The sequence below is a fragment of the Athene noctua genome, chromosome 4 (genome assembly GCF_965140245.1).
Source record: "Athene noctua chromosome 4, bAthNoc1.hap1.1, whole genome shotgun sequence".
Classification (NCBI taxonomy): Eukaryota; Metazoa; Chordata; class Aves; order Strigiformes; family Strigidae; genus Athene; species Athene noctua.
Window position 1 is genome coordinate 3,850,369 of NC_134040.1, and position 16,551 is coordinate 3,866,919.

Here is a 16,551-nt window from a genome sequence, read left to right on the forward strand (position 1 = left end):
CCTTGTACCTAGGAGCTTTTGAGACTCTGTGTTTGTGTCTTTGCTGTCATTTTTTATGAATGTATGGTTCCTGGGGACCAGGATCAATGGGGAACATGTGACAGATGGAACAGTTCATTGCAACTGCTCTTGTTGCAGTTTGATTTGATGCTCTGGGCCATAGCTATTTATTCCACAATGGTTGCCCATTTCTTTTTTCATGCCCATTCTGCCACTTCCACCATGACTCAGAAAATTTCAGGCGATACAAGAGACTGCCCTGACAATCAGAGTAATTGCATGGTCTGTCTTTCATCTTCCTCCTTTTAAATCAGGCTTTTGATCAGGTCCTCCTGTGCACAATAAAACTAAAGAAGTTTGGTTTCCTGTGGAATTCTGTCTTGTGGTGGATTTTTAGTGAGTATTTTCTGATGTCTAATCAGGGGCTAAACTCACTGTGCAACCTTCCTTTTGTGAGGGAGAGTATTAAAGTTTTCACTCCTTTACCCATCTGCTCAATTTTTATAGGAACTTGGTATATTGAGGACTTTTAGCACTTTGTCAAAAGTGACTGAGATTGATGAAAGAGTTCATCAGGTGGTGGGGAAAGGCTTACATGCACACAGGCACAGAATGATGACAAAGCCTGTTTTTGCTTAGAAAACCATGCTAAATGCTCTTCTACCAGAATAGAACTAGATTCTCCACTTCTACCAGAACAGACTTGGTTTCATCCGAAATGTGCTTCTACCTACACTGTCTTCCCCATCGTTTATTTTACAAGTGACAGTTACCCAAGCTTGAGCACTGCTGTGCCTCTGTGAGCCCGTCTTCTGCAAAATGTGTTGTGAAAGGTCTTCTGCCCTGTGAGAAACAGCATCTGCAAAAATATTTTGGCTATGGCTTGAAGGAGACCTTTCTGAGCCTGGCTTGCATAGCAGCTGCCTTTCCTTTGGGCTGCAGGTAAAAAAGCCAGTACACTCTTTCTCTGAATCACAGCTGGAAATGAGTACCAGCTTCCACCGCAACACAGGCAAGTCATCACCCCAAGGCAGGCATAAGATCATGAATATGGAGGGTTTTACTCATACTGAGGCAACTCTTAAGTTATTCCTTGTCTGGGTAACCTGCTGCTTGTGAAAGGACAGAGTGAAGGGAACCCTGGGTTGTGGGTGCTGTTGGGCCTTTCTCACACCACTCTTGATTTCTAACCAAATCCAAAGAATAACAAACAGGGGAGCTCACCACCCAGGCTAGACTATGCTTAAAAAACGAGGGCCAAGTGTAAAATGCCATCCTGGGTACGGGCTAGTGCATACTTGATCCAAGGGATGGTTGTTTCCTCTTAGATGCTTCTGGGGTGGTGATGGAGAAGGCCTTTGGCTTCATCCCTGAGATGGTCCCATCTGGGGTCCCACACTGTCTTTGCATGCTCCCCAGAAACTGAAGAGTGGATGGGGAGTAGGGCCTCATCCCTTCTATTCTGACTCCCTTCCTTCTGAATCAGGTTTGACAAAGCAGGTGACTATCTAGCTATAGGCGTTGTGTAGGGGGTTCTGGTTCCTTGACCCATTGCAGTATACCACTGCGAGGACAAATCCACACCTAAATTTTAGCAGGGTTTTCCTTTAGCAAAAAAGCCAGGGAATGGCTATGGCTGTGTGACTTGAGAGATCTCCTCTGTCTATTCTCTCTCTCTCATAAAGGCTTGATCTAACACAGGATTGAGCTTTCTCTCAACTGGGCATCTTGCTTCCATTAGACTTAAAAAAAGTCCAAAGTAGGATACATCCCAGATCTCTGCAAATACCTGCAGTACAAAAACCATCAGATGGTTAGTTGCCCCTGGCTGCTTTTGTAGTCAAGGGAGAGGAAGAGGCAGTTTGACACCACAGTTCATCTCATCCTAAGGAGGATGTCCAAAATAGGTGAGTCACAGAATCACAGAATCACTCAGGTTGGAAAAGCCCCTCTGGGTCATCGAGTCCAACCCTCAGCCCGACTCTACAAAGTTCTCCCCTACCCCACATCCCCCACAGCTCATCCCAACGGCCCTGAAACCCCCCCAGGGATGGGGACTCCCCCCTCCCTGGGCAGCCTGTTCCACTCTCGGACCACTCTTGCTGGGAAACATTTTCTCCTCCTGCCCAGCCTGACCCTCCCCTGTGGCAGTTTCCAGCCGTTCCCTCTTGTCCTGTCCCTGATACCCTGGGAGCAGAGCCCAGCCCCAGCCTCTCTGCAATGTCCTGTCAGGAGCTGCAGAGAGGGATGAGGGCTCCCCTCAGCCTCCTCCTCCTCACACTGAACACTCCCAGCTCCTGCCCTGCCTCCTCACAGGATTGATTCTCCAGCCCTTCCCCAGCCTCGTTGCCCTCCTCTGCCCTCGCTCCAGCCCCTCCAGATCTCTCTGGGATTGAGGTGCCCAAACCTGGACACAACCCTCCAGGTGTGGCCCCCCCAGTGCAGAGCACAGGGACTGTCACCTCCCTGTCCCTGCTGGCCACACTAGTGCTGACACAAGCCAGGAGGCCGTTGGCTTTCTTGCCCACCCGGGCACCTGCTGGCTCCTGCTCAGCTGCTGGTCAGTGAGAACCCCCAGACCCTTTTCTCCCAGACAGCTCCAGCCACCCCTCCCCGAGCCTGTAGCCACGCATGGGATTGTGGTGGCCCAAGAGCAAGACCTGGCACTTGGCCTTGTTGAAGCTCATCCTGTTAACATTGGCCACCGATCCATGAAGGCACAGATGTCTGAGACAATGAAAAGGAGACGAATCTTGTCCTATAAAGCACCTTTAAACACCTGGCCCACATCTCTGAGAAGCCTCCAGTTATGTTCTCTTGACAGGTCTTTGCTAAGGGAAGAGACACCCTGGCATAAACCACCCAACCACCACCCAGGATCCCCAGACGAAGCAGCTTGGTAGAGCTCTGCCACACACCCGGGAAAAGATACAACCCACACAAGAGTTATGTGGGCAATCAGGATTTCATCTCTTGTTGCACAACCAGCTGCTTAAAGAGTCTCATTAGCCACAGAAACTGTTAATTGTGTTAAAACTCCTGGCGACGGCATCCTGTGCTTGGGGATGTGTATCACAAACCCAAGAGTGAGATAAATTACTCAGCTGATTAACAGACTGTAGAGGTATCGGGGAGTTTGAGCTGGTTTAAAGAATCTTTGTAGATTATGCAAGCATGCAGAGATGGCCGACAACATTTGGCACATGCATAGATCCTGTTATTGAAAATTATTGGTTATTTCATCATCTCAGCACTGACGTGATAAATATTACTCCTATGTAACTAACATGAAAACTATTCTGCAGAGAGTTGCAGAGATGTGTGCAGGCTCACACAGACGCTGGTGACAGAGCCAGTACAGAAGTTTCTGACTGCTACGTCAATGCTGAGTAGAGCTGGGAGTCTTTTTTTTTTTTTTTTTTTTTTTTCAGCTGTCAAATTTACTTATCCTTAAAAAGTATAATCAGACAACAGCCAGTTAACAGTCTAAGTCAATGACAAATTCTTGAAAATTCATGTCAAATAGAAAAAAATGAGTCAAAATATTTTGATATTTTTAGTAGAAAACAGATCACTTATCCATTTCTTTTTAATGTGACAGTTCATTTTGAAATGTATCTGAGTACTCATTTTTTAATAAACTTCCATTCACTCTTAAATCGAAACAATATGTTTCACTTCAACTGAAAGTGATCTTCCTTGCTCATGAGTGTTTCACTTCCATTTAAAATGTGTATCAATATGATTTCCAGTTGGTCCCAAATTATTTCATTTATCCAACAAGCAAATAAAAACCTCCATTCTACTTAACCTTTTACAATTTTCTTTTCAAGGAGAATTGCCCCAGCATGTTTCAGTTTGTGGATCTGCAGTGAACTTTGCTGATTTCTCTGAGTTTCAGACCTGTCTCCTGAGCTGTAAAATCAGAGATTAGACCTTGCAGAAATTTCTGTTCTCCTTTTAGATAGCATTGAATGATTCTCAGATTTGAATAGGGAATTGCAATTAATAAAAGGGGGGTGAAATCAAAGGCGGCGTATTTTGTAGTCATAAAATAAATTAACTTTCGCTGTGTTTATATTATACATATAATACAGCAGGAAGTAAAGATCAAAGCCATGTTTATAAAGAACTTGGCAAGTTGCATGCTTGGAGGAAGCAAATGGGTTCACAGGAGGTACTTAAAGAATAAGGTTTGGATTTTTAGCTGGTGTAAATCAGCATATCTCCTTTGACTTCAGTGCAAGGGTAGTGATTTACATCAGTGGAGAAGCTGGTTCAAAGGTTTTGAGGGAGAACAGATATGGCAAAACAAAATAAATTATTTTTTTTTTCTACTGAATAGTGTTTGCCTGATGTTTATTCTCTGTTTCAAAGTACTAGGAATAAGTCAGAGGAACGGGATCCCAATTCCCAGCTGCATTAGCTGTAAGGTGTAAAGATGTGAGTGAGGTTTGGAGCTGGGTCCTGCCCTGCTGATCAGCCAAAGAGGAGAGTGTCAGACTGGGGCTGCCCGGAGAGCTCAGCCTTTGGATACTGGCATCTCCCTGAGTCTCACAATTCCCAAGTTATTTATTTTCAGGCTGCAAAAATCCCCCAATGCACCTGATCAATGAAAGGGAAACTGAGGCACGTTCAGACAGGATCATTCATCTTGAGTCCTGTAGTGAGAGAAGTTCACTGCAGCCTTACTGCTCCCTGCTTGAGTTATACCATCAACTCCCATGCTCACATAGGGTGAAAACTCTTCAGAGCAGCAATTGTACCCCTATGGAGAGCTGAGAAAAACTCACCCAATACCACCCTCACCCAGAGAGAGAAGCTGAAGCAAAGACTACAGCATGGTGAGACCAGAGCCCCACAGCCCTGATCCACCACCCTAGGGACACTTCAGCTCCCAAGTCTCCTTCGGTCCTGGTGAATTATCCCACAGGAGGGCAGGTGGGGACTGAGTGACCTCAACTAGGTGTCTAACAGCCTTGGTCTCCAGCCATTCCCACAATGCTGGAGGGAGACCAGAACCTCTGCAGGTCAAAATCAGTCCTGTGGTCACGATGCTGTTTCCATTGACTTGAGAGGCAGCCTCAAGCAAGACGATTTGAAAAATCCTGAAAAAAAGTGCCAAACTAGCTATAGTGCTTCCCTAGCTGCAGAGCGAGTTGGACACAAGACCTCGGTGGGCTATGGGAGATGTGGGTCCCACCCAGCAGATGGGGTGACAGACCTCTCTGCTTTGCTGAGCTCTGGGCAAAGGCCATCGTCAATATTCAGAAGTTATTTTATTTTTTTTTTCCCCTCTAGGTTTAGCTACATCACTCCAAAGGGTTAATCAGGTTCCCTGAGTTGGGGGCCTGTTGTTAGATGAGGTGGTGAGGAAGAGTGCTGCCTTTCCTGCACTTCATGGGCCATGGGTAGCACTGGTGCTTTGCACATCACACTTCCCCGCTGCATCCTTTTCACCTGGGCAAACAACTTGCCAAAACTTTAGAGCACAACCCGTCAGACAACCCCAAAGGAGCACTTGGTGACACGGGCACCATGGCAGGGCCAGGAGTTGATGGCACGACTCCTGGAGGAGGTGGATCAGCCTCGGGAAGTCACCTAGGACCATCACCCTCGTAGGTAAGATCTGGTCCTGCTCCAGGTCCCTGTACAACATTGGCATCCCCGTAAGTCCGCGAGGCTTACACTTCAGACTCTGACATGCTCCTTGGCGGGATCAAACCTCGCTCATCTCCAGCACCTTCACCAGTTGACAACAGAGGTGGGAGCTCTGGGCCCATGGAGGCAGATCCAGGCACCCTCCCCCAAAAGTGGAAGGAAGGAAGGCTGGGGGAAGAGGCAGCAAAGCTGTTTGGAGACCACTGTGGCCGTAATTACAGCCTGTTTGAAACAGAGCTGCTGCTCTTTAGCCTGAGCTTCATTAATTAAACTGTTGAATGCAAAACGAATTAATTAAAGCAATTATTATGCTGCTATTTTATTCATTTGCTATTTACTTTGATTGATTACATGACTCTGATTAATAAATATTGAATAAATGTTAATTAATTGAATTAATTCACTGCTGGTTTATTCACCTATCAGTTCCCTATCAAAGTTTGTCCCAAGGAGCAGGTTCCCAGAGGCTCAGCCACGGGGCACTGGGGCTGGGATGGGGGACGGAGTCACTTACCAAAAGGCAGGACGAAGAAGAAGGGGAACCAGCAGAGAATGAAAACACCCACGACGATGGCGAGAGTCTTGGCTGCTTTTTTCTCACGGGAGAACTTGAGGAGCCGCACGGAGAGGGAGCTCCTGAAGTTGTGCCCCTTGCTCCTGGTGCTGGAGAGAGGCTCCTCCAGCACGCTGCGGCAGTGGATGCGCAGTACCACCTCCATGGATTTATTCCTCTCCTTCTTGACCCCGGCCTCCAAGCTCCGGGTGGTCCGCCTGGCCACCACGTAGATCCTGAAGTACATCACCAGGATGACCATGAGGGGCAGGTAGAAGGAGAAGAGGGAGGAGAACAAGGCATAGCCCGGCTCCTCCGTGATGCTACAGATGCTCTCATCCGGCGGCGGGGGCTCCTTCCATCCCAGCAGCGGACCGATGGAGATGACCATGGAGGAGAGCCAGACCACCACGAGGATGACCCCCGCTTTCCTCTCGGTCATGATCGTGGGGTACTTGAGGGAGTACTTGACGCCGATGTACCTGTCCACGGAGATGATGCACAGGCTCATGATGGAGGCAGAGCAGCACAGCACATCCACCGCTGCCCAGATGTTGCAGAAGATGCGCCCAAACACCCAGAAGCCCAACACCTCCAAGGTGGCCGAGAAGGGCAGCACCGTGGTGCTGAGCAGCAGGTCGGCGATGGCCAGGTTGACGATGAAGTAGTTGGTGACGGTCTGCAGGTGCCGGTTACACGCCACCGAGAGGATGACGAGGATGTTCCCCACGATGGCTGAGAGGATGAAGACGGCCAGGAAGACCCCGACGCCCACCGCCTGCACGTCCAAGGCAAAAGTCAGCGTGGTGCCGTTGCCCTCGGGGGTCTCCTCACCTTGCAGCCCCCAGGACCGGTTGGCACCGCTCTGGCTGCCTTGTCCCGTCCGGTTCTCACTCAAGCTGCCATTGCTCAGCTCAGGGAAAGTCATTGTAGAAAAGGTCCGGGCTCCATGGAGGGTGAGGAGAAAGCGATGCCGAGGCGCAGCCCCCCCGGCATGATCCCCGCAGCCCCCTCCAAGACTCAGCACCTGCCTGCCCACCCCTCCCACCCCCCCGCGGGGCAAGGCTCGGTCCCCCCAGCCGGGATGGAGGGATGGAGGGCGAGCGGGATGCGCTGCTCCTCGTCACCGCCCCCCCCCCCCCTCGCTCCGCTTCAAGCCGGTCCCCCTCCCCGTGCCCGGCTCTCGCCGCCCCTCAGCCCCACCGCCGGCCCGCCCGGGGGGGCAGCGAGGTGGGTGCCCCCCCGCTGCCCTCTCATGCTCCGGGGGGGCTGCGCTGGGCAGCGGCCGGCAGCTCCCGGTGCCTCCGCTCGCCTTCCCGCTGGCCCGGGGGAGCTCCGGGAGGGGCGACGGGAGGGAGGGGGGAGCCGGGACGGGGAGGTGGGGGGTGTCGGGAGCCCCGAGCGTCAGGTGCTGCCGGAGGAGGAGGAGAAGCAGGAGGAGGAGGAGGAGGAAGAGGAGGGTGAGGAGGAGGAGGAGGAGGAGGAGGCGGCTTCAGCGCTGCTCTGCGGGACGAAGCGAGCCCGGGGCAGGGTGAAGGCGGCAGCAGCGCCGGGCGCCTGCAGAGCCGGCGGGGGGAGGCGAGATGATGGGGTGTGGGGAGTCAGTCACGTCGGGGGGGGGGCAGGAACCCACTCGGGGAGGGCGAACAGGCACCACCGGGGGACCAGGGAACAGACGGAGGGGGCAGGCACGCACTTGGGGGGGGGGCAGGTACCCGCTCCGGGGGAGCAGGGACCCCCCAGGAGCGGGCGGTCACCCACTGGTGGGAGGGGGGGTCACGCCGCGCTGGGGTGCGGACACCCCGTGGGTGGTGGGGGGGGCGGCCGGTACCCCGGGGTGCGGCCGTCCCGTCCCGCCGCGCCGCCCGCCGCCGCCAGGGGGCAGCAGAGCGCAGGGTTTGCCCGGCGGGTCCGTGTCCCCCCCTCGGGGGTCCGGGGGTGCGCTGCTGGGGGGCGGGGGGGAAACCCCGCAAGGGAGACAAACTGTGCCGTGGCTCCTGGCCCCAGCATCCCACCGGGAGGGTGCTCTGCAAGGCTGGAAGGGTCCCCCCCAGTCCCAGTAACCCACCGAGAGGATGCTCTGCAAGGCTGGAAGGGGCCCCCAACCTCATCATCCCACCGGGAGGGTTACCTGCACAGCTGGAAGGTCCCTCCCGGTCCCAGTAACACACCAGGAGGGTGCTCTGCAAGGCTGGAAGGTCCCCCCCAGTCCCAGCATCCCACCGAGAGGATGCTCTGCAAGGCTGGAAGGTCCCCCCCAGTCCCAGCATCCCACCGAGAGGATGCTCTGCAAGGCTGGAAGGGGCCCCCAACCTCATCATCCCACCGGGAAGGTTCCCTGCACAGCTGGAACGTCCCCCCAGTCCCAGCATCCCACCGGGAGGGTGCTCTGCAAGGCTGGAAGGGACCCCCAACCTCATCATCCCACCGGGAGGGTTCCCTGCACAGCTGGAAGGTCCCCCCCAGTCCCAGCATCCCACCAGGAGGGTGCTCTGCAAGCGTGGCAGGTATCCTTTCCTGCCCCATACCCAGGGCTTCCATCAAGCATCCTTCCCATGCTGACCCTGGTCCTCCCACTCCCCTGCAAGCACGGGCTGCCCCTTGCCCGTTCCCTCCAGAACTAACAACTAACTAAGTGACAATCAGCGTCTTGTATTCAGGGACAGCCTGTGGTCGGCAGCTCCTCGCCTGTGCTTTAACCCTGCTGCAAGACTTGGAAACGGCAGCTCGTGATTAAAACATATAGGCACATATTTCTGGCTGATTTAAACAGGGTTGTTTCTTTTTCCCACTGATAGAAGCAGATCCTGTTTACACTGGTTTCCTCCCAGTGACCCTACTCTCCTGCCTCCATACATTGCGATGGGGCCTGACCCCAGTGTTGAACAGGGGCTCTCCCTCGGCTTCTTTCTACTGTACACAGGAAATATTTCCTTGTAGTGTGTTTATCCATGATTTTTCAACTTTCTTAATAAAATGATTTTAAAGGGCAGTCCAAGTGGACGGTGTGGGGATTTAACTGTTGCTCTGTCAGACCATGGGAGATCTGTTGATTCACTGGATATGAGAGTAGACTAAAAAAAAAAAAAAAGTATATTTATTTCCCTATTTTTCTTGACAATCATTGCAGGAAATGACACATTTTTCATCTTTCTTAATTATTTTATAGACTTTTCTCTTCCTTAAGGTTTCACCCTCCTTCCTAGAGCTGGGTTTTTGACACTGCTGGGAACAAGCGAAGTAGAGCAACTGGAAAATACAAGTAAACAGGAACAAATACTGTACAAGGAAAATGTTCAAAAAGATGGTCTTGCTTAAAAAATCCCACTGAACGAATCCTTTACAATTTTTTAAAATGTGAATTAAAAAAAAAAAAAAAAAGCCCAGACACCCAACACTTGAGGTCAAAGTACTCATTTTCCTTATGTTTCAATGAAAACATGTCAACCACCAAAATGAAGTATCGTTTCTTACTGGGATGCTAAACTCAGCATGGGATGATCTCAACCCATGGAATTTTGTAGCTGTATCTTTTGCAGCTACACAGATTGCTGGCTAGATAAATATATCTCATCTAATCTCTCCAGTGACATACAGAGATAAAGAAAACATTTGCCTTTCTCCAAAGTTAGGGCTGGACTGGTCTTCTCATGTACGGTGGGATTTTAACCACCTTTTTGGTTAGAAAAGAAAGGTTTCTCCCAAATGACATGGTAGGGTGAAGATGGCATTTGCCCTTCATCTTGCCCTCTCTGGGTGAGCTTTCCTGCTCCTTCCCAACCTCTCCAAAGACAATTTGCCCACGTTGCTGGAAGGCTTGAGCTGGCACGGATCTCAGGGTTTGGAGGGGATGCGGGAATGGGATAGCTGGGCTGAACCTTCACTTTTTGGTGGGGGTAAGGCTGGGGGCTGCCACCTCGTGTGGCCCTCAGGACTGATGGACCTTCCCCATCCATGTACAAAACCTCTGGGGTTGTGCTGATGCCTTTCCCCTCCCAACCAGGGCAGGGAGAGAGCACGTCCCGTGCCATCGCTGCAGCTCAGCTAGCAAACATCAACTCATTAAGAACCAGTTACCTCATTGCTTCCCATCTGTCTCCTTGTTTCAGTCTAAACCAGGGCTATTACAGTTAATTTAAACTAATGAAGAACAGGTTTATGCTAACGCACTTAAACTTCGATAAAAGTGTCTGGGTAGGTCTACGTGGAGGAACTGAAGGGCTTGAAGTAAACACACATGGAGACCTGCGAGCACCTGGGACCTCGCCAATCTGTTGGGTTTGAGTTGGAAGGAGGTAGCCTTACCCTCTTGACGTGTTACATCTCATTCCTCCCTCTTTTTTACTCTTTTGGGGCAGAGTTAATCCTAGGACTTGGGTAGTGCCATATAGTGGCGTGAATGGGGCTTTTTAAATAAAAGGAAAGACACATGCACCTGGTAAACGGGTAATTACATGTTATGCCTGAGTCTTGAAAAGGACAAGCAAATTTTTGGTGCAGAAAAACACAGCTTAAAGGATTTTGATCAACATTTGCATGTATTCCAGGTTTATACAAGGCACCCCAAGGAGAGAGGTGCCTCTCCCTCTGCAAAGGAAGATTAGCTGCAGTGCAGCTGCCTGCAGCATCTCCGGGTCCGGAGCTGGGAGAGATGGATCCTGCTCACATTCAACGCAGAATAGTGCTGGAATTTTAATATTTAATTGTTTATAAAGATGGGCAGGTGATTCAACAATCCTCTGGGAAGCCAGGATCAGTCTTCGCTGCGTGTCCCTCTGAGGCCGTATCCAGCTCTAGTGGCTCCTGTGTCCAAGCATATTAAAAAATGGTCTAGAAGCGATTGCAAGAGATGATTCAAAGCTGTGCTGCTGTCCTTTGTGGTGCCCAAAGTGGGAAAAGTGGACATTTTGAGAAATTCCAGATAAGGGCAGTAATTGGGAGAGGTTAACAGGCAAAAACATGGACAGGACATTGCAAGAGAGCATTACAATTGTGGGAAATCTTTCTTAGAATTGAGGTTAAGGGATGAGGGGTGGGCTGTGCTTAAATTAGCCACCTTTGTTGGTGTTGCGATGGTGTTAATTTTGACTTTGGTGTGGAGAATTCTTTTTGTTGATGTGAGGTTTGTGATGAATGTCTATTTTAATAATATTGTTGTATTGTTGCGATTTTATTTGAAATCTAGGAAAAATCAGGCTACACTATGAATGTTTATGTCTTGATTAATGAGGCAAGAAGGATAAGGAGAGGAAATAGCTTCTATTAGCTGAGTGATAAAGATGTGGGAAAAGAAAATCAGACAATCCGATTATGCTGTCTACCTGAAATTGCTCAGACATACATTATATCTTCCCTTTTCCTTTGCCTTCCCACTCCCCCAGACCATCCCAGCCACCGACACATCAACCCCATGACTACATTTACTACCTCCACCAGTTTTCTCCTTTGGGTTTCGTTTGTTTTTAGCTCTTTGCTACCCTGCTGCAGTTCTGGTGGCCATCAGCGGTCTCCAGGCCACAGGAGAGAAGGACAGTGGTGATCTGGCCTGAGCCCCTTTACTGAAGATAGTTTTGTCTCTTCCAAACCCACCCCTCATGGTGGCTTTCTCCTCTTCCTGTCTTCTTGGTTAGAAAGTCTCCTCTGGTTTAGTCTAAACTTTCTTTGCTGTTATTTCATGGCTTGTTGCCAGCTGATGCGGAGAGTAATTTATTATCTTTCTCTTACAGGTCTTAATTTAATTTTGGAGCAACTGAATAGAAAAAGGCAAAATAAATGGAAAAAGAGAAAAAGAAAGGAAGAGAAAAGTGTTATCAAGTTAATACTTCTTTCTGACCACTCTCTTAATGCAGTGAAAGTGCTTTTACAGAGTCTGTCTGCCATTAACAGTGAAGACTTGTAAGAACAGGAATGATTTTGGCTTTCTGAGTGCAAGAGCTGACACAACAAGTGGGGGAGCGAGGCTGAAGCCAACAGAAGCCCCTCTGACCTCAAACCAAGAGGTGGCATAAATCGAGGTGGCAAATCATCTTTCAGGCCATCAGCAGTCGGTGCCTGTAGACATGGGCTATGGGCATTTCAGGAGGAGAAAGCTTCTACCCCAGATCTCAGACTGATGCAGCGGACAGGAGCCAAGGACAGAGGCCAGATTTGTTGTGTGCAAGGAGAACAGCTCTGAGTGCCATGCTGATATCTGGGCAGCCAGCGCTGGTGGGATAGAACAAGAAGATAAGCGTGGTTTCTAGGGCTGGTTGGACGTGTTTGTTATTTTAGTGGGAATGTTGATGTGTTCAAAATGAAGCATTCCTCAGGGATGTTCTTTTTTTGTCTTTTGTTCTGTTAAGACCCGTATAATAAAATGCTTCAATACAAACCAGAACATTTTAGATCCACATTTCAAAATACTTTTTTTTTTTTTTGTTGGGGGGGGGGGGGGGAATGAGCAAAACATAAGGTCAATTACTACAGAATTTACTAACAGAATTATCATCTAGTATAATAATTGCTAATAGTGATGCAAAAAGAGCAGTCACTGATGTATAGAATAAGATAAACAATAGCATAAATATAAATCACAGCATAGCTAAATATTTAAATAAAAATGCTACAAAAGGTCAAAATTGCAACAAAGTGTTTCTCCATTATCACAGAAAAATATTTTTGTTGGCAGTTTTGTTTCTCTGAGAAATTTCACTTCCCCCAAATGTCAGCATTTATTTGCCATTACTGTATTTATCCCTACTGGTTAGAAATTCAGACCATCAGCTGCCTCAAAGGGAAGGTATGGTTAGAGCCCTGAAACAAAGCCTCCCTGGATTTGGGAAAACCTGCCTCTCACGGTTGACACTTGTGTTCATAATAAAAGTCCTGAGAAGCAGCTTTTGGAAAAGGATACTGAACTAGGACTTGGCCCACAAAGAGAAGTTGTCATCATGTCATCCCATCCCTGCAACCGTAAGATAATCGTAAAACTTAAGAAAATTGTCCCAACAGCTGCTGCTTAAATAAACAGGGGATAGAGGAGTTGGATAGAGAAATGGAGATGTCAAGAGCATAGGAGGAGGGGTGAGATAGCAAAGAGGAATGAGGACTTCCCTTTGGCAACCAGAAACAGGGGACGCTTGCAGGGCGTGAGGGTCTTTGGGCTTGGAGACCACCCAGCGCCCAGCATGGTGTGTGCATGTGAAGGCACCTCCGAGCTTGGTCCTGCTACAGACCTGTCCAGTGTCAACCTGACGTGAGGGCATGGGAGCAGGGAGGAGAAGGGGGAAAGTGGTGTGTGGCCACAAGAAGAGAAGAACGGAGGGCAGAGGGTGATGCTGGGTGGGCAGAGGTGGGGCAAAAGGGTGAGTCGAACCGTGTGTGCTACTCCAGGCCAGGAGTGTGCTTTAGAAGCAAGGTAAAGATCTTGATTCCAATAAAGCCCAACAACCTAAACCCTTTTGTAATTCAGTTTTCATGATGCATAAATATAAATATGAACATAAATATGAATAAATACTATTTCTATAAATTCACGTTCCACTGTAATTTCTCCCAGTAGCTCGTTTGCTTTCTTAAGTGAACACAGGGACCTCCCAGGCTTCCAACTTCTGCTTTAGCTCAAGTAAATACAGGGAAATATAAATTCATGTCATGAAAATGAGTAGCATAGGCTCAGACTAAAATTAAACTCTGCAAACTGCGTTCCGTTCCTCAACTTTGCCTTCAGTTAGAAGTGACCAGAGTTACTTTAGCAGCTACCTTGTGACAGGTTAGAAAGATCTGGGTTTAATGTGTGTGACGCTTTGAGGGTTTTTTTATATAAGCCATCTAAAATATTAAAGGATGAGGAATAAATGTCGGGCTCATTTATTTCTGTGGCATTAAGAAAGTTCACCCCCCGACTGACTTCCTCACCTCATGTCTACCCTGAGGTAGGAGTTAATAAAATGTGTGTTTGAAGCTGGTGACCTGTGGGCAAGTACACGGGGGGTAGGTACAGCCAGGACCTGAGGGTGGCTCACTGTGAAAGCCTCACCTGGAAGAAAATCTCTCTTGCATTAATATCTTCAGTCACTAGCTTTGTCTCCTTTTTGCTGGTGGCGTTTTTTCTGGTTTATTTTCTATTTAATGCCGTGCATGTTACATACGCCAGATTTTAAACAGTGGAATTTGAGCTTGTACTCAGATAAAAGCGCACGAGTGTCTTGTCTGCATGAAATGTTTGCAAAGCAGAGGGTGTGGGGAGAAAAAACCCCAATGCATTATTCTTTTTCTTGATTTTAATGCCAACATTGAGTAGCAATGTCTAATGGAGGCTTGTTCCTGTAGTCTCTCTCTGTACAAATAAGGACATTTACCAGCCCTCTGGGAACAAATTCTGATATCTTTCCCCCCACAGAAATAATGCACCATCCTGTTTTACATCTTCTGAGAGATTTGGCCCAATATACCATGCTGCTGTCCAGCTGGCTTGCTTCTTCATCCAGCTCAGACAAAATCCTTCCTGGCAGAGGTTTGTCTTGCCAGTTCTGGTGATGTGTAGCACCAGCCAGGCCGGGCTTTGCTTGCTTCCCCAGTGCTTGTGATCCAAACGTGTCTGTTCTGGGAACTCTGGGGAGTGTGCGAAGGCTGGACTGAGTTTGGCCACCTCTCTATTTCAAAATCTTAAAGACATTTTTGGGTCTATAACATGGGTAATTAGGGTCTGAGAGAGTTACATCTCTCCTGTATGCCTGACTTTTTTCTTCTGTTAAAATGTAATCTGTCACAAAGTGGAAGCCTATGACAGCACTGAGAGCAGGAGGACATCTCCTTATCTGTGTTTCAACATCTCATTGATCAGCTCAGCCTTCCCTGACCTCCCCATGAAAGGTCAGAAATGCATCTCTGGGTCTTTTGCTTGAAGTCTCATGTAGTTCAGCTCACCTTTTTCCAATCCCCCATAAACCAACAGAGTGTCCCTATGAGTGATGCTAAACTGACAGTTTCCCAGTCTCAGAATATTATTTTCAATAAAGAGGTCACCGATGTACAAATATCCAAAGTTACTAAAAGAAGAGGAAAATAATAACTCTAGCTGCTAGTCCAAGTATTGCAACCTACAGAGTTAAAAGTGGTAATGAATTTAGCAACAGGCGTAGCAATGGGCATGTAAAAGGATTAGCCAGATGTTTGCTTTTAGCATGACACATGGAGGATAGGCTTGTTCTCTTCCCCCAGCTCTAAAGCGACTGCATGGCTGCATTCTGATTTAGAGGCTGGAGGGAACATCAGCTTCATCTTGGCTAGTAAAAGCCAGAAATCGTTGCTGATAGCTCTCCAGTTTGGAGGTGAACTATGTCAGAGTAGCCTCATTAAGATTTTGCTAAAGGAATGACCTTATGCAATGGCTAGGCTGTTTGGATGGCAGCATCCGTTTTTTATTAGTTGTTCCCAAGTGGTTCTGTGCTGCTTTGTCATTGCAGTCAGTGAACTTGGCCTTCCAGGACAGGGCTTTCTGTCAGTAAGCAGAGAGAGGGAGGAGAAAGGACAGTGATAGATAAACATATGCGTGGGACTTCAGAGCTTGAAATAGAAACTCCTTGGGGAGCCAGTGACCATACGCAGATGTATTTACCAGGTGAATGCCCATCCAAGCATGTAGCACATATGATGCCCTTGCTAGGCTTAAATGAGCTGCCTTGAATCAGACTTCCCTGGTGTCCGCCGTAAGAACGTCTTTTCAGATGGGAAAAGGTACCGAGCTGCACTTCCCAAATTTCTTCACTAGTAGCTTTGCATCTGGTTATAAACCCTGTTTCTGAAAATGAAATTCAATGGGGTTTGGAAATCTTCCATGTCATTGCTAAGCCCTATGGAAATTCAGCTCCCTTACGGGTGGCTGTGACACCTGGCTGCTGTAGAGAAGGGCAGGCAGTCATGTCTCTTCCTCTGTGCTGCTCCACGGTGCTTTAGACAACGCTGTTCTCTGCATTTTTTACCAGCATATTACCGATGCTACAATTATTCAAGAAACCACCTGCTAACTGTAACATAAACCCTATTTTGTCATCTCCCAGGGAGGAGGGTGGGAGATCCAAAACCCAAAAGTGGGATCAGATCTCTCTCTCCCCGCTGGTGAAGAGCTAACCTCATTTACTGAGGGTGTCTTTCAAATCACACATCCCAACTGGAAGGAAGGAGTTAGAGATAAATTTCAGAAATATTTTACATATTATCCCCCAGTTAAAGACAAAGAAACAAAGGCATTAACCAGGATCCCTCAGGAAAAGAAGCCAAATTTTCTGTCTCCACTATTAGATTTCCTAGATCACCACGGCTGCGGGTGAGCTGAGCTCAGCTGCCCCACAAGGCTG

General features: G+C 48.6%; 1 protein-coding gene across 1 annotated transcript in view; it reads right to left on the reverse strand.

Moving 5' to 3' along the window:
* The window catches only part of ADRA1D (adrenoceptor alpha 1D), a 53,682-nt gene extending 46,508 nt beyond the window's left edge, over nt 1-7,174 (reverse strand). Inside the window, exon 1 of the mRNA XM_074903708.1 lies at nt 6,176-7,174. Within this exon, the coding sequence (XP_074759809.1) occupies nt 6,176-7,142 (967 nt within the window). The 5' untranslated portion in view covers nt 7,143-7,174. The remainder of the gene's footprint in view (nt 1-6,175) is intronic.
* Nucleotides 7,175-16,551: the final 9,377 nt, after the last annotated feature.